The 18,640-nt window shown below is 43.0% G+C and overlaps 1 protein-coding gene across 1 annotated transcript in view; it reads right to left on the minus strand.

Moving 5' to 3' along the window:
- Positions 1-16,585, minus strand: part of LOC139651666 (receptor-type tyrosine-protein phosphatase mu-like) — a gene marked incomplete at its 5' end in the record, with an annotated part of 82,183 nt that extends 65,598 nt beyond the window's left edge. Inside the window, 2 exons of the mRNA XM_071528674.1 lie at positions 1,459-1,767; positions 16,292-16,585. Coding sequence (XP_071384775.1) covers positions 1,459-1,767; positions 16,292-16,585 — 603 coding nt within the window. The remainder of the gene's footprint in view (positions 1-1,458; positions 1,768-16,291) is intronic.
- Positions 16,586-18,640: the final 2,055 nt, after the last annotated feature.

Consider the following 18,640-nt stretch of genomic DNA (forward strand, 5'->3'; position numbering starts at 1 on the left):
ACTGACAACCCCATGGGAAATAGAGGGAATCTCAATCTCTCGGCAATGTTTACTTGTACTTGAGATACTGCCAAAGAGATCTGGTCCTTTAACCCCTCATGTGAATTGCTTTCATTTTGTAAGCGAAACAGAATGATATGGAGATGTTTTTTGTATTTTTTCCCACAAAGAGGATTTATCTTAAAGAATACAACTACGGCTTCACCCTGTCTGTACACTTGTTCCCACGGGACCTTAAACACTCATAGATTCTCAGACACACACACACACACACACACACACACACACACATACAGCAGTCAGATAGTGAGAAACAGTTGCCTCTTTCAAGTTTCCAACCAGAAATATCTGAGCCAGACATGACAAGACTCTCTTTTCGTCAGCTGAGCCTGTTTGTTATCTGGCGGCCGGGGTTCCTTGAGACTTCTGTGGAGTTCATTTCCTGAGTCTGCTGAGGCAACGCAGTAGATCTTTCATCTTTGAAGGAGGTGAAACAACCACAGGAAACAGAGGTTTGCTTTTCTGACTCCTCTGCTCTTCTGAAAAAATATTTGGATGATCCCAACCCCTTCCGTAGTGCAAACAGTTTGTTATCAGGGTGGGAAATTAACACCGCCCATCAGATCAATGTTAGTTATTTGTTGTTGTGGTGGAGTAAGTGACTAGCCGCTCTCTTTTCTGTTTGAAAAAGCAATTTGTCTGGTAAAAAACAGGTGGTTCTTGAATTGCCATTTATTATTATTTACTTATTATACACCATTCATAAACCTTTTCATAAGCTTGATATCATCATTCTACTTCACATAAAATGTTGTCATTATCAGGGTTCCAACAGATTTTCCAATTTAAAATTTTAGTTTGGTTCTTATTGGTACCTCTCAGTATAGGCTAATACTATCACAGAATATGTATTATATTCTCTCCAAGGCATGCAATTTGTAGTGTGATAAAGTCAATTTCCAGACTTTTTCAAAGTTTAATTTAGTCTCCATTCTTAGGGTTAGGATTCAAAGACCTAGTATTTGTCAAAGCACTAGGGCTGCAACTAACGATTATTTTCATTGTCGATTAATCTGTCGATTATTTTCTCGATTAATCGATTAGTTGTTTGGTCTATAAAATGTCAGAAAATGGTGAAAAATGTTGATGAGTGTTTCCCAAAGCCCAAGATGACGTCCTCAAATGTCTTGTTTTGTCCACAACCCAAAGATATTCAGTTTACTGTCATAGAGGAGTAAAGAAACCAGAAAATATTCACATTTAAGAAGCTGGAATCAGAGAATCTTGACTTATTTTTCTTAAAAAATTACTCAAACCGATTAATCGGTTATCAAAACAGTTGGCGATTAATTTAATAGTTGACAACTAATCGATTGATCAATTAATCGTTGCAGCTCTACAAAGCACTGTTCCATACTTCCCAGACATGTATGAGGAGAAACCGTGCATCGCGCTTACCGTCTTCATCCGTCTGAACCTCGAGCTCCGTGCTCTCCTTGACCCCCTCTGGGTTGCGCAGCACCAGCTTGACACTGAGGTTGGTGAAGGGCGTCAGGTTGTGGATGGTGTGCTGGGGGTCGCGGCTCTGGGTGTCGTAGCACACTTCCTCGCGGGTCTCCTCCTTGCCGGCCACCCTGGAGCGGTACTGCACCGTCAGGTTGTAGCTGTGGCAGCGGGTGACATTGTAGCCCAGAGGCTCCCAGCGCACCGTCACCTGCTTGGACTGGATGTCCACCACTTCCAGCCTCCGCGGGCCGTGCATGGGCTCTGGTGGGACGGATAGAGAGAGGGGAGCGTGAGCATACATAACGAAAATCAATTAGGCCGTACCGAACACTAGGTAGTGCGAGATTGTTTTAATAAAGTGAGCTGAAGTCTGTGGAACAGCATGTAGTGACTGTCAACTGGAACGACAAATGCATCTCGTCGAACACATAATACATTTTCTTGCCCATATATTCAACACAGAGTTTCAACACATTTCCTTGTTTTTTCTGTGACTAGTCCATGACATATAGTACAATTGAAAAGCTGATTTAAATGTCCAAGGTCTTGTTTTGGTCAGCTACAACTGTCACTTGGGATTCATATAACCAGGATTTTCTTGTATTTTGTTTATCGTTTCCATTTCCATTAGACACCTGACCACATAAAATATACATAGAGTTATAATAGAGTTATAATAATGATTGTGCAACCATCCCTTGGAGCAGGAAATGACTGAGGTCTATTTCATGCTGGGGCACACACTGTAGAATACATTGACAAGGTTTCTGGGGGTCATGGAAAAATCCATTACCAGATTTTCCATGACCCCAGAGACCCTGTCAATACATCTTTTTCAAAGTAAAATCCTTTTCTTTCTCTCTTTGGAGTTAATATTTCCAGATAGTATTTTAGACTTTCAAAGCAACAGTGTGACAGTGAAGCTTGCCACATGCTATCACCGTCGCCAACTTGGCCTCGCAGCAGCTGCACACACCGAGACACGGCGGGCCTGCTGGTGGAAACCCTCGGCGGGAGGTATATCATCCCTTCAGAGCGTGCCATTCTGCTGCTCCTTCTACCTTCCCCTCTTGCTTTTCCATCTCGCCCAGTGGCGGCCGGCTATTAGCTCCACACTGATACAGAGTCGGCCAGCCTGTCCATCCAGGCAGGACACAACCCCCACCGCCATCCTATCACCTCTAATCACATACACCCTGTGTCTCCCTGCCTTTTCTCTCCTTCTCTCTCCATTTCCCCATCTCTCTCTCTCTTTCTCTCTCTCTCTCTCGCCCAGCTCCTCTCGCTCCATCTTTTTTCTTCCATCCCACTTCTCTATTTCCTCTCTCTCTGTCCGACTCGTCTCCCTCGGCTTCCCCATCTCTGTTTCCCGCTCTCTCTGTCTCCCCATCTCGTCTCTCTACTTTCCCCTTATACTATTTCCCCTCTCTCTCTCTCTCTCTCTCTTTCCTTTCCTACGGGACGAGAGCAAGCCGAGCAGAAGGTAATGGGATCAATTTCCATTCCAGGTTAAATTCGCAGTCCATTTCTCTGGAACTTAACACTTTACCACCTATTAGGAACAGCCAGGGCTCAATTTCCCCGTTCCCCGGGAGACACAGTCCAGCAATTCGGAGGCAGCCACGGCAGCCATGTTTAACATTCTGGAGGTGCATGAGGGGAGACTGGACTCGAGCTCCGGCATGTTGTTCATTTCTACAGACTGTACAATGGACATGACAAACAAGCAAGCAGCAAAGAAGAATCTATGAACAACAACACTGTCGGGAAAGAGAAAAGTATTAAGCAACTTGGCAACCTTTTACCGTGATGCCCACTATAACTATATGGCATACTGATGGATTTTTTTGTTCCTTTTTCCAGTGGAAATCCACTGAATAATGATGTCAAATTCATCAAAATCTACATGAGAATTCTTGTAGGCACAATTCACAATCAGAAATATAATTCTGTGAAAGGCCATAGCAAAGCTACTTCATTTAAATCAATGGTTTTCAGGAAATTAGGTCATGACACATGACATGACTGAAGCCTGAACAAGTAAGAGAGTAAGGCAAAAAGCGAGGGAGTGAGAAGAGACAGGCGGCTGCTCGTTGAATGAAAGATGGAACACTTTTAGATTTCACAAGGAGAAATGACGGATGTGATCTCTCCCGTGCTTTAATAGAGCAGATGAAATAGCATTAGGAGAGCCCAAAGGAGGCAGAGAGAGAGCCACTGAAGACAGATGGGGGAAGGGGTATCAATGTGTAGCATACATGAAGTATGCACAGAGGACGTCAAACGTATTACTGGAAACTTTATCTTTCCACAAGGAGGGAAATTGGTTATTCAATTCTGTTTAAAAAACATTTATGACTAGGTCTAACTTAAAGAAACAGAATGGGACAAAATACTAAAAATCCTTGGAAAAGCAATGGGTTGTCCATCAGCTTTCAGTTAGTAACACAATATAAAACCTCTAAGTATTCTTTGAGAAACCTTTTAGTAATGCTGTGTAGGAGTACCTCCTTTGAATTTGCATGCCATCATTGAAAAACGGCCTCCTAGCGGTATTGCCCTCCAATAATTGTTACAAGTCGAGAAAAATTTTAATCCTTGTGAACTTCCAGACATTGGTATCTAACACATCTGCAACCTTCAAAGGGAACGGCTGTAGAATCAAATATTCAGCATGAATGTTAACAGACAATGAGAAAGCCAAATCCACCCTACTAGCAAGCTACACTGATAGATGTAACAACTGGCACAAAGGGCTGTCCTTTTAAACAGTTTGATCAGACAAAAAAGAGATTCTAAAACAGAAACGGGAGGAGCTGATGGAGGAAAAATAGGCCTCTTTAAGTCAGTTGCAGTTTTGGGAAAGCCATCCAGAAAATAGAAGTTTAAACCCCTTTATTTGCGGAACTATCTGTTGGCCGCACTCAGTAAGCAACGGTTACACTAAAAGCACAGAGAATTGCAGGGTGGCCAGGCACAGAAATCAAATTAAACCAGACGCTCGCAAAGTGACAAATGCACTAAAGTGTGAATTTCAAGCAGACGTGCACGAGTGGCTGGGAGAAAGTCTCATTTCTGGAGCGTTCAAGGAGAATGTCACACTCCCATCTTTGTGGAACGCCACAGATAATGTCCACTGCACTCTAACTCTGGCCAATGGGGAGATGCCAACAAGAATGAGTTTCTCTCGTGGAAAATGTCATTGTGCAGAGAAATAGTCCACACCACATGAAGAAGAAGAAAACGGAATAAGAGGAAACAATAATGCAGTCATACACAAATTTAAACAGTAATTTGTAGGTTTTTGGTCTTGTGTTAGCACATGGTAAGCGCATTGCACAGTTTTTTACAACACTAGGGTGCCAACAGTAAGACAGTGAAGATCCTATAAACCATAAAAGAGTTCTGGCCATTTGGTAGAAAGCCCTTATGACTATTCTATAGCCTCTCCCTGGAGTTTAGTTGAGAAAAGGCTAATTGTTTGTTGCCCCATTGGCTCCCTGCGGTGCAAACGCCAGCTGTCTGAGGGAGGCAGTAAAATGTGAGGATCTGTGGCGGGCGCCCAATCACAACTCGTACTCCATGACTCAGAATGACATCATCTGTTTGCATCAACAACAAGGTGCCTCATGCATTTCAGAGCCTGGCAGAGTGGGTCAAGGTTGACTTTGAAGAAGAGAAAGAAGAAAAAAAAACACCCCATCCTCACCCCTCCTTAATCTGAAATGAACGGGTTGCACTGAATGGCTGATATGCCTTATAAATCCTTTCGTGTGTAGGGGGAAGCTATGCAGCCATTTTCAAATAGGCCCATAGGCCTGTGAATGACAGCTGATGAGATGAGCCTATTACTCCAGTCTACTGTGACTGCTAGGTTAGTTTTATTGACCGAGCAGTAAGAGGCTCAATATCATAAGCACAAGCACAAATCACAACAAGGGATAACGGGGCTATCTCTTGAAATCCATACCATTTTTTTTTACAATTTGCACAAGCTATCACACACTGAAGACTAGACTGGGGTGAAAGTACTGGAAATATGACTGTAATATCTTCCCAGTATGGCAGAGATTTCTAGTGGAATTATAATAATGGCTATGAAAGCATCCCTTGGAGCAGGAAATTACTGAGGTCTATCTTATGCCAGGGCACATAGAATGAGCTCAAGTGAGCGCTAGATTGGTATTCCAAGCAGTGGACAAATTATTACCTGCCCCACACTTGCCAATGTAATTGAATAATTTGAATTTGACATTTACATAGAACTATTAGTGGGTTTTTTATTATTATGGCTTGACATTTAAATAATGTTTTTGAAATTATCAGCACATTATTGCCTCCTGTTAATTTGTATGGGGCCTGCATCCAACCTTTTGCATCCAAATTGATAACATGATTTCCCCAAACATGAGAAAAGCAACAAATAACCCAATGTTGCAGCCTCCTGTCCTAGAGGGGGCTTCAAATGGTGCACTTAGCCCCTGGGTAGAGAGAGACATTAGTCCTGGATGAAAGGAAACAAATTGGGCATGTCTGGAGCACAGCCACTTTACTGCGAGACAAGTGTGTGTGTGTGTGCGTGGGTAAAATATGTGTTTTCCAGTGCAGGGGAGTGTTTATGGGCTTATGTGGGTGAAAGACTGTCCATGCACATGCCCAGAACATGTCTGGAGCCTCAGCATCTCGTCGACTACATGTACAGAAGAATGATTCACTTATCAGATCTTCCTCAGGCTTGCGGCGTACGAGTCATTCGGAGAGCCGGGATCTTTATCAGATACACATCGATTAAGAGCAGAAAAGCCCGGTGTTGGCAAAGACTTCCATCTCCCTCCTCAGCCAACAGCACCGGGAGGGGGGGGAAAAGACTACTTCCCCAATGATTAGAAACCCCGTCAACTCAATGTGGCTCCTAAGCTCGCTCGCTATCTAATCAGGATATAACAGCGCTCAGGTTGAGGAGGAAGGAGGGGGAGCGTTTGTTGTAGGGAGATGAGAAAAAAAAAAAAAGAAAAGCCTCGACTTCATAGCGTGGCATGTAGACTGTCGGATGCTCTGCCGGAGAATGTGAATGTCAGCGCGGGCTTGTCACACGCAGGCGCCGTCTTCGCAGACAGTACCATAACAACATGACAACAGCGAAGATTAGATCCCGGTCGGAAGGGGTGTTTTCATGTAAAGTGTTCCATTCTTGGCAGCGAGGCCCGGCATTGCCGTCACTTATCTCTCTATTGCTGTGTGTGTTATTCACTCTGTTCTGTTTGAGCTAGGCGGGCTGGGAGGGGAGCACATTTGTTTGCCTCTTTCCATTACATCTCGGTGATAGCGCTAAGGCCATTGAGGTAATGACATGGGTTTTACACTTATGAAATAATTTTCATATCGCGCAGAGGCGAGCCGTAATGATAGCTTTTGATAACCGACAATCAAAGCTCCATCACCCTCCTAGAGTGCTCCTCTATGCAATCCTCTGGAGGAAGGGAGGGAGGAGGGAGGGAGGGAGGGGGTGGAGAGGGAGAGACGGAGGCAGTGTGTGTGTGTGTGTGTTGAGAGGCGGGGGGGCAGAGAAAGAAAGCTAAGAGAAAGGGTGGTAGTGCCAAGGTTTTTCATCCCTATCAAATGACGACCCTTGTGCAACAAGTCAAACCAGTCCTTGTGGTTGACACGTGTACACATGTTATAATTGATAGCGCTTTAAGGCACAGTATATGGACCTGTGTGTTCCAACACCATCCTCTATACCCATTACAAAGTCACAGCCGCACGCCCATGTGCGCAGAACACACACACACACACACACTTGCCCATACACCTTGGAGGCGTGGATAATCAGAAGGATTTATTGAATGGTGGTGGTCGCCCCTCACTCTATCAAGTCCTTCTTTATGGGCCCCGTGATTAATGAGACTGCCACGATGGGTGAGGATGGGGGGGGGCGAGGAGAGGCCCGCAACGCGCTGTATCGAATTGAAACCGCAGAATGAGCCTTGGGCTGGGCCGGGCGAGTCTGAGCCGGGCTGCCACCTTGTCTGATGAACCCCCCGAAGCTGGAGGGGTGGAGATGAATGGGTGAATACCTACACAGCACTGGATAGAAGGGGAGAGAGAGAGAGTGGGAGAGATAGTAAGACACACTCTACCAATAGGAAAGGTTGATACATGACCTGACTTCAGACTATCAAGTCAGACCAAGTTAGTGCTTGTCTTTGTTCATGATCGACATTGCTGCAGGCCATTAGATGCTGCCCTACACAGCCAAAGAGCAGCAACTCTGTGAGTAGTGAAACTGAGAAAAAATACTTCAAAGTGTTTATCATTTACTGTGTATAATTTTGTTTGATATTAAATCTAAACCCTAGCCTGGTTCCAGACTCCTGAATCACGTCCCGCCCACTCTTCATATTTTGTCGAGCGATTCAGAGAGTCTGGTGTTGCTCTAGTCAACGGCTTGTTCTTGCGCCGAGAAACAATCGAGCCAATCAGAGCCTTTGCAGGCGGGACTAAAATATGAATCATTCATGCAGCGTTTTTTCATTGGTGTTTCGGCAGAATAATATTTGTTGAAATCCCTCTTAATCAACATATTGTCTTCGCAAAGGCAATATTTTTAAATAGGCTCAGTATCAGTGTCACTGAAAATAACATCAGAGCGGCTGGATATGTCAGTCACTAGTGATTGGTTGAGGGAAAATCAACCCTGCCCACTCACAGAAAACGTCTAGCGAGGAGGCAATTTCAGGCCGAATGATGGAGTGGTAACGAAATGGCCTAAATGGCTAAACCCTAGTCATGACCATTGACTTTTAAAACACACAAAAAGTAGGGCAGCATGGTATGGCACCAGTCATCAGTGATGCATCTGCTAGCCAGCCAGATAATCCATATATATGTTCGCATGGAATCAGTGATTTCATGAATTAATCATGGTTAGCGCATTACTTTCTCTCATCATCTTTTGCGACATGCTGGGCAGCAGCAGCATCTTAAAGCTCACTGCTAAAAGGGGTTGTACAGGACATCCATCATGATGGTTCTGTTTAGAGGGGTGGAGAGGAACTAAATACATTTACTCAAGTACTGTGCTACAGGGTATAATTTTCAAGTACTTTAGGTGATATTTCCATTTCTGGAGGCTCCTCTGCAACAGCGAATATGCTATTTTTCACATGCAGTTGCAAGTCATTTTTAAAGCCCCAGTCGCGGATTGCAGTATCCAAAAAAATCCGATAAATAACTGAAAATAGTATACATAAATAAATACTTTGCATAAATATATAATAGTGAATAAAATGTAGTAGTAGGACAGTCTTTTCCACTGCTGACCATTTAGAAAGATTAAAAGAACACACATGGCAAGTGTCTCCCAGGGGTAAAAGGTGAAGGTGAGAGCCAGTCCTCCGTCCGGATGAAAACAAATGGACAGCCAGCTGATGGGCAGAAGAGAGCAGAGGCGGAGGAGGTGGAACTGGGAAAATCGATCTTTCATTTTGTTTCCACCAATATGCTGTGCGGTGATTGGGGTCAGAGTGACAGGTAGAATGACGCCCCCCCCCCCCCCTCCAATCCCAACACACACACACACACACACACATATACGCCCACACACCCATCTCCACTTCGAGACCACGCTCAGTCTTCTGTGTTGAGGTTCCTGGGGAAAACGCCTGTGGTTAGAGCTGACAAACAGGAGGAACACGAGCCCTCATTTACCGACAGGGACGCAATCTCTACAAGAGCAGTGGGAGGTTACCAAGGTGATTCTTCAACTTCACCGCTCCCCAGATGGCCCGTGCGCCATTGTCATTTGTCGCCAAAAACCCTGCATGTGTCGCACTCGACTCAGGGTGTTACCCAGAGTGTAAATCAAAGTGAAGCGCTTGACTTTGTGAAATGGTGGCTGCATTTTCTGAGCCACCTACTTAGGAGATATATGAGATCTAAGATCTAGCTATCTAGGTGGGTGAATACAGGGAATAAATCCCAGACTCCTGACATTCCTGTCCTTTAGTTGCGGAGGAGACGCAGAAATGTTCTTCAGTTAGAGTTATACAACCAGACTGAATGAGTGCTTCATGGACGCTTGGCAAGGGGAATGGGACATCTATAATTCAGCAAAAGGATGGAGAAAATCTGTGACAAAAATTACACCAGATAGACCATGAATAATTAAACATGGAGAATAGCAACATTTAAAGACCTTGAAAAGCATTTCGGTTCAAATTTAAAAACAGGAGAAAAAAGTAGCTTGCCAAGCATGACTAAACTACCGCTATTTGACATTCTCTTGGGGTTTGGGAGTTGAGGTTACAAACAACCACAATGATAATTGTTTGTGAAGAGTTGAAGAGATAGGAGGAGATTTTTAGTTTATGTAGATGTCACTAGAGTATCGTTTGTGCACATCTGTTCTGAGAGCCTCAATTCCATAGTGTTTGGGGAATAGATAGATGGAGTGATGGAGACGTGGGAAATAATAATAATGAAAGCTATAAATGCAGAGGCTCTCTCTCTCTGTCTCCCTCTCTTCCTTGCAACAGCAATTGTTTGAAGACGTGTCCTTGAGAAGAACACAATTCGCCATTCTACTTCCAACTCCCTGTGATAAACAGGTTTTTATTGTGGTGCTCCCATAACCTTCCTGCACAACACAAACTCAATCTACCCTGTTTTCTATGGCTGACAAAAGAACACAAATTCAATGTGCCTCAAACCAAGGCTTCTCATTCACCTTGCCACACACAATATACAAACCCTATAGGTCACATGACTGCTAACAATTGTTGGTGCCAGACCAGACCAATGTTATCTGAGATGGTGAGGTGAAGTGGCTTTCTATTCATACCTCAAGGCAACAATAGCATTAATTAGAAACGTCAAACCCAGCAAACAATTTCCTTTCCTTTTAAAACGCAGAGACAGATGTGCTCAATCTCAGCCTTGGCCAAAAAAAAAAGCAACCGTCATAAAGGATAAGACCTTTGTGGAGCAATTCATCTTCTAAAAATTCATGAAGCTAAAGAAAAAAAACAGTTAAAGCCTGGTTCTGGAGCCAGCGATTCATTATGCTGTTTTTTTGTTAATAAAATGCAACTGTCCTTTTTAACAGGTCATTAAGTCTAACTCCTTGTCTATCAGAGTAAAACGTTTCTTGACAAACTAAAAATACATAGCAGAAAAGGTCTTTTATACTGTAGATTGCACTTTTCAAAGCCCTCTTTGACAGCTGAACTATGGCAGAAAGAAAGGAATGACATTAACATACCTAAATCAGTCTCACCATTATTCCTTGCTTTGTAAGGTTTAAAAGAGATGATAGATCTGGTGAAAAAAGGTTGGCTTTTAGGTGGCTGACATCAACAGGGGGTTCATTGTACGGCTGAGCACTCTATCCATGTGACCATCACGCCCACATGCTCATATAACAGGGTTCCGACAAATTCTCCACCTCAAATTCTATCATTTTTCCAGACCATAATTTCTTGACAAGATTTGAAGATTTTGGTTGGTGTTCAAAATGCTCTGTCTGGGAAACATGAGTATTAACTAGGCCACATTTCTCTATAAATTTAGACTGTTCTTCACAGCAAATGTCATGATGAGAAATGATTGTGGTTCTACAACTACATAAAATCAGGACTGAAAAACATTTGTACAAAGTTTTTCAAAGTTTGTGCATGATTCCCAAACTTTTCACCGTCTGGAGATGATTTCATAATTTAGTTCATGCATCTCATTGTATTCAGAAGAACTTCCTCATGGTACGCTGCACCAGTGCATCACTGGTCGTTTCCTACAATTCCTTCTGCAGCTCCAACCTCCTGCTGTCAGTGAGACAGGATGTACTGAGGAACCCTTTAAATGGTGAATGTTATGCCCATTTTCCAGATTACCCATGAAAAACCTGTTATTTATTTTTTGTGGTAGCCTGTAGCTAGAGGGATTTTGTGGATGTCCTACATTTTACCTATATTTTTAAAATTTTGAAAGTGAATAAAAAACAAGCTTTTTATTATAATTAGGTCCAACTGATTTGTTTGTCTACATGTCGACGACTAAGGATGTTAGTGTTTGGTGAGAAGTGCTGTCTTATTTTATATTTTCAAATTCTGACAATGTTTTAGTGATACAGCTACAGTATGCTGCTCCAGTGTTTTGCCCACTTCTTTGTTCTAATGTTTTTCTCCTAATGCCATAGACAAGCCTACTCTTGCCCCATTCTTGCAATGGGGGCTTTCTGAAGGTGAGTGATTTCAAAAACATTCAAAGGTACTTGCATAGGAACTAATTTTCATTCATAAAACAGTGTTTGTTTAATGCTTTATTAGGTGAGGCCTAGCAAAAATTTTATAAACGCAAGCATCTCCTCCATGGATTACGTTTCTACTTTTAGTTTGTTTTGACATTGTTTAGAGTTGAATGAAACTGAATGCCATCTAGAGATAGGGGAATTAGTAACATGATAAATGGTAAATGGACTGCATTTATATAGCGCTTTTACCCAAAGCGCTTTACATTATGCCTACATTCACCCATTTGCACACACATTCATACACCGATGGTGGCAAGCTACCACGCAGGGTGCTGGCGCAACCATCGGGAGCAATTTGGGGTTCAGTATCTTGCCCAAGGACACTTCGACATGCGGACTGGAGGAGCCGTGGATCGAACCACCGACCTTCTGATTAGTGGACGACCCGCTCTACCTCCTGAGCCACAGTCGCCCCCATGTTAGTGAAACAAATGTTTCACTAACAGCATGTAAAAGTCCAGAATCTTAGAATGAAGAGAGGACATGCTGGAAAATGGGTTTAAGATTCACTGTGGTCAGAAGTATCCTTGAAGTTGTCGATATGTATCCGTGCCAATGCCGAGACCAATTATTGTACTTGGTGAACAACGCGATTCTGATTCGGCTTCGGATTGCAACCTGCCTACTACTACCTCGTCCATGTTGCCAGGCACTGACCTCGTTCTCATTCGCCTCATCCAAACATGCTTGGTCTTTCACAAATAAACCGGGAGGCTAAATGCAAATACCAACCTTGGTGTGGGTGAATGTAATTGCTCAGCTCCTCCCTACTCTCCACAGTTCTAAACGAGTGTTTAAGCGAGGGCTGATCCCTGATTAACGCTGGTTCCCCTGTGTTTAATAGCACTGAGCGCAATAGAACGGCAAAGTAAAACAAACAGATGAGACTACTCCCACGTGGTGCTGGAGCGCAGATGGAGACAACTTATAGATGGAGACGTGGGGCTGGCAGAGACTGGGCTCTGAGCAGGTGTTTGGACCCAGCATGGACATCATCATGCATCCATTTATAAAGCTCTGCGCAGCCAACGGGACAGCGAGGGCCAAAGGGTGGAGATGAGGCACACAGGACAGAATGTTCTTCTACCCAGGACACTAGTATGAAACTGTCTGCAGACCAACACATGCCACGCGTGGACCTTAGTAAGCAGGAATAGACATCACATGTTTTTAGAAATCAACACAGTTCTGCTTTGGAATGGAGGAGATTGATAAGTTGCTGTTGAGGTTGCAAAATAAATTGTAAACAGCAGACATGGTTCCAATAGATCAATTTGCAAAATTTTTTTAGCTTATTTGATTGTTTGTTTTAACCTGCTTGGAGCACATGGGGGAGGTGGGGTGGGGTACGGGGGTTTACCACATCTGGACAACTCAAACAGTGTGAGATGAGTTGTCAGTTTAGCTAAAAAAATTGCTAAATTGACTTATAAATCAACAAAAAACTCTGAGCTCATCAAACAAATCAACAACAACAAAAACTTAAAAATCATTTGCAAATGCGTTTTCACACAGGTCTATTCAACAGTCAAACTCTGCAGAGGTGTATACTTGTTTAAGGCCTGCTTAGCTGCCTTCCTAGAGTGGGCTGGAAATGGCTTCTCTGTGTGAGACGGTCTTTCAATAGTGTTGCTGAAATGCTTTGCCCCCTGCTGTGATCCTAGGGCACCACCTGATAATGCAGTGGCCTCCTTCAAGCAGCACTTACTGAGCGTGGAGGACGCTGAAGTGGTAAACAACTTGACGCAGAGACAAATTCACAAGGATGGAGAGCACAGTTACTCTTTTCTGTTTCCTCTCAGCCCATAAAAATGTTTAGCAAGTAATTTTGGAGAATGGGGGAAAGGGGAAAACAACAAATGTTAACAAGTGGCAAAATTCTATACTGACAGTCCAAAGACATGAGGACATGGGGACACAGGAGCAAAATGTATTCTGAATCATTCCACAAGCCCTTGAGACACACAAATAGCACCCAAAAGCAATCATAGAGCCTTGGATAAGACATTATTTTGATGTTCACTAGGAAAGTAATGGAAGTGCTTCATGGGAAAGAAAACCATTCAAGGCTGGCCCTTTCTTCCTCCTGCATCTCAATTCAATTGCTAGCGTCCTTGCATTATACATTCCCCATTTTACAAAAGATTGAATTAAAACATCCTTTGTCATCAGAAACACTGCTCAGTTTGCGAAGTGACCAAGACATGGCTATGAATAATTATGTGCGAGACAGTGCTCCAAAGTGGCCACACATTTTCATTAGAGCCTTGAGACAGCAGTGCAGGCAGAGGGGAGAGAGAGTCTGTGGGCCTGTCTGTATCCACAGTGATGTATCGCACAGCCCTGTGAGTCTTAACCGTTCAATTAGGAGCTCTGCTGAGGCCCGGCCTGTCAGTGGGAACGACCAGCAGAGAGCCGGACAAGATCAAGAGCTGCTTCCTCAAACACACTTCAGGAGCCGGCGCCATCAATCTCCCTGACTGGGACCGGCGGGGCGGCCGAGGGGCAGGACCCCCGCAGAAGCCAGGCCCGGCTCTGAAGGCTGAACAGGTAGCGCCATCCATCCCTATCAGCAGGACTAAAAATGAATAAGCCCACGACCTTCACAGTGGGGAAGGGGGGTTACACCCTTGGTAAGGAGGGGAGAAAAATCCCATTTTCATCAGCACTTCTCTGGACACCAAATAGCATTAGCCTGGGAAAATGCTGAGGCTAGGTTTGTTTTGTTCTCTGAGTTGGCATCCCAGTACAGCATGGGAATTTAGCTGGTTAATGTTCTGAGAAGGGCAATTTGTACAATATCATTAGGCGTTCTCAAAGTGTTATGTACATGTGTGAGTCCGTAATGCCCACAGTAAAGAAGCAATATAATCATCCAAATATAAGGTGCCGCTGCGCTTCAAACATGATATCAATCTGTGTTGCTGATGAATTAGAGGCTTGCTGGGCCTTTAAAATAAGAATTAAGCTGAATAAACAAGTAGTTATAGAGTTAACCATGTGGCAGTGCACATTTCAGCTCTAAATGGGTCTGGAACTAACTATAAATCATATCAGTTATTGTTGTCACACACAGCTGTTCAAAATAACAAGGGGAGTTACGAGAGTTTACCTAAACTTGCTATTCTTTATGCAGTTTGCAGGTGTATGCATTTTTCTTGAACCTATAATGCTTAAGAAGTATGCACACGTTTAATTGTTCCAGGTGCTCAGTGACTTTTTAATGTCCAAATGCCAAAAACTTTAATGAAGATCTATTAATCAAAAACACTGAGGGCCTTGTCTGCAATAGTAAAAGAAGTGCCCGAGTAAAATGGCAATGATAAATGTCGGGCAGTTGTGCACTGGCAGTTATTTGTTCCGAATGCAGCAAGGCTTTAGAAAGAAAAACATAATGAAGCTTTACCAGACTCGTTCTTTCCCAGCAGTATAGGCACTGATGTCTATTCACTGTATGTTTCTGTTTGGTACCGATGCATCCTGCTCTATGTCAGCAGAAATGTGACTGTGCTTTGTTCTGTGTACGGTAAAACTTGCTGTGTTTCAGTGATTAAGAGATTTCCCACAGTGGGATCTATGTCTCTAGAGTTTGCATGGTTTTCCTTTCGGGTGCGCCGGTTTCCTCCCACAGTCCAAAGACATGCGAGTCAGGTGGACTGGGGACTCTACATTGGCCAGAGGGATGAATGTGAATGTAAGTGATTGTCCATCGGTGTCGTGCCGTGTGATAGACTGGCAACCTGTCTGTGACATTTCCTCTTGAAATGTCACAGACAGGTTATGCCAGCCTGTGTTTCCCTGACCTCTGCCCAGTGCATGCTGGGACAGGCTCCAGCCCCCCCGTGACCCTGAACAGGAATAGGCGGGTAAAGAAGATGAATGAGTGAATGAGTGAGTGACTGAATGACATGTCTCAGAAAATGTGGATTCTGTGTATGTGGAGCAGTTAATCTGCAAAGCCTGGGGAACTTTGTTTGTATGATATCTTAGTTTGTTTAGGAAAATGTTTATGTTATACACTACCAGTAAAAGGTTTGGACACACCTGATTGAATGTACTATATTTTTCAGTATCTTAAAGCCATTTTGATCCAAAGGCTTATGCTGAAATGCTTGAAATTTGTTTCTTAGACAAATATAAACAGTGAAGTTGATGCCTATGTATGAATTTCTTTCCAAAGCCTTTGCCTTTCCATCAAGGCAATGGAATGGAATCTAAATTATAAAATAGTTTTGAGTTTTATACCACTTTTTTGGTCACTGCATAATTCCATTTGTCTTTACTGTTATTCTAAAATGTGGAAAATAGTAAAAATAAAGAAAAATGTGTGTATGTCCAAACTTGACTGGTAGTGGACACAGCTACAGCATGGTGTGTATGGACCTACAGTAGAGCGCATGACACCTGAATAAAACACATACTATATCATTTTGTAAAAATCCCATGAGGGTTATGTAAATTGCACGTTTGACTCACCAGCACATCTGGTCCTGGCCCTGAGCGGGGGTCCGGGCGCTCCGGTGCCGCCCTCCAGAGGCCTCGTCAGCAGAACGCTGATCTCGTACTCGGTGTCTGGGTCCAGGTGGCCGATCTTGTGGGTGGTCTTGTCTACGGGCTGCAGGTCGTACATGGTGCCCGACACGGTGCGGTACTCCACCTCCCTGTCGATGATGGGGCCGTCCCCGTTGATGGAGTTGGCGTTCAGCTGGATCCACAGGTAGGTGGCGCCGACTGCAGTCAGCTGGGGCGGGGCGATCGGCACGGGGGGCTCTGCGGAAACAAGCAGTAAACCGTTATTGTTTGGAGTTAGATGAAAACAGCCTGTTATTTTTTTAAATGGACGTTATCACCATACTATTATGGTGAAATGCCTTTGTAAAGTGTTCACTGTACAATAACAAACAGAGTACAATGGCGTATCTTTAATTTGTTTATACAGCGCTCAGGTTCCCACATAAAACTTCCTGTGAATGAATGGTAGTATTGAGCAAATAAGTGCTCAAGATCAATTTGCTCTTGTAAACAATCAACCAAAGCAGAATCCCCTTCAAGCACATGAACAAAGTCTTTGTTTTCCAATAAGCAAGGTATTTCAGAAGAACCACATAAGAATCAATAGTTCCAACTTGGTCAATGGGAATATCTCATCATCAACAGTAAACTGCCTGAGTCATGTAATCAGCCGCATTTTGAAAGCGACTGCAGCAGTTAACAGAGGTGTAAATGAAGTCACCTGGACCTTGGCGAATGTATTGGCCCTTTGAACAACATATTGATTTTAATCAGAGGACAGCTACAGTACAGCCTCTGGTAAGTGACAACTATTGTCGTCGTCGTCTCTCTTGTCTGAGTGGAGAACTAGTTTAATCTTGGTACTCACATGCACTGCATTGCTCCATCACTTGCTAACAAGTGATGGACAACTGGCTGGACCTGTCTAGCACCTGCTGCTGGATTAGGATGGGAGTTTTTGTTCTCCTTGTGAAGAACAAAGTCATTCTATGTGCACTAATCTCTAAAAGGACAACCGATAAAATTATCACTAAACCGATCTCAAGAGACCTGTTCAGAAACATGGCAACAGTAAACATGTTGTCTCCCATGAATGATGCAGGCACCCCTTGGACCAATAAGGAACAAGAAAAGTGACTCTCAAAGCCCCTTCAGACGCAGACAAAAGGGCGTTATTAGCAGTTGCAGTTCCAAACTCATTCACACTGCCTTTAGTAAGCCATCAATTTACCAGCTTGTACCCTTTCACACACAATCCCTACTGCCTTTGTTGCTAAGCAACGCAATGCACAAGACACATATAAGCATTTGTTGACACTGATCAGCTGTTAAAGATGCCACTGACGTTGAAGTTCTGTTTATGTTTTTAATATTTTTAGCGCACTACGACAGCAGAAGCTATACTTACATCTACTAGACCAGTCTTCTAAAAACTGCCAGGAGAACATATCATGCTAGGGCTGCAACTAACAATTATATACATTATCAATTAATCTATTGATTATTTTTTAGACTAATCAAATGAATCATTTAGCCTATAAAATGTAAAAACAAATAATGATAAATGCCCATAATAAGTTACCAGAGCCCAAAGTGATTCTTAAAATTACTTACTTAGTCTGACCAGCAGCCAAAACACCCAAAGTATTCATTTTGTAATGATATAAACACAGAGAACAGAGAAAAGCAAGTAAATCTTAGCATCTGTGAAGCTCTAACCAGCAAATGTTTTGTTATTTTTATTTGATAAATGACTAAAACAATGAATCGATTATCAGAATTATAATCGATGAATTTTCTGTCAATCGACTAATGGATTAATTGACTAATCGTTTCAGCTTTATATCATGCAAAAAGGAGTCTTCAACAGGACCAGTTCTATGGGCGTGAGTAGATATATGCAATGACATATGGTCGTTTCTGATTGGTTATCTTCACAAATAGCATAACACTTCATAACAAGTATACCACGTAAGAAAGACGGCTTTTTAAAGTTCTCCTTTCATACTTTCACCTTTTCACAAGCTGGTCTGACCCTTTCACACAGAACTCAAAGCCGCCAGTAAGTGCAAAAAAACGATTGCCTGCCGTAGATCGACTGCCTATTATATCTGACCACAACACCAGCTTCAAGACCGCTTTTCTCATGTCTGAAAGGGGCTTTATGAAATGACTAATAACACAAAATTTATATAAACTATCATACTTTTTAAAGGATAGTAGGTAACTAAAGTCTAAAGTCCTTGGCTTGTAACTCTATTTTGAAGACACTGAAAGATTAATTTAAGGTGAAGATTTTTTCTCCAAAATGAA

Source organism: Centroberyx affinis, unplaced genomic scaffold (genome assembly GCF_046629955.1).
Source record: "Centroberyx affinis isolate AG114_WGS23_722 - 3 ecotype Tasmania unplaced genomic scaffold, CSIRO-AGI_Caff_v1 ptg001696l_1, whole genome shotgun sequence".
NCBI lineage: Eukaryota > Metazoa > Chordata > Actinopteri > Beryciformes > Berycidae > Centroberyx > Centroberyx affinis.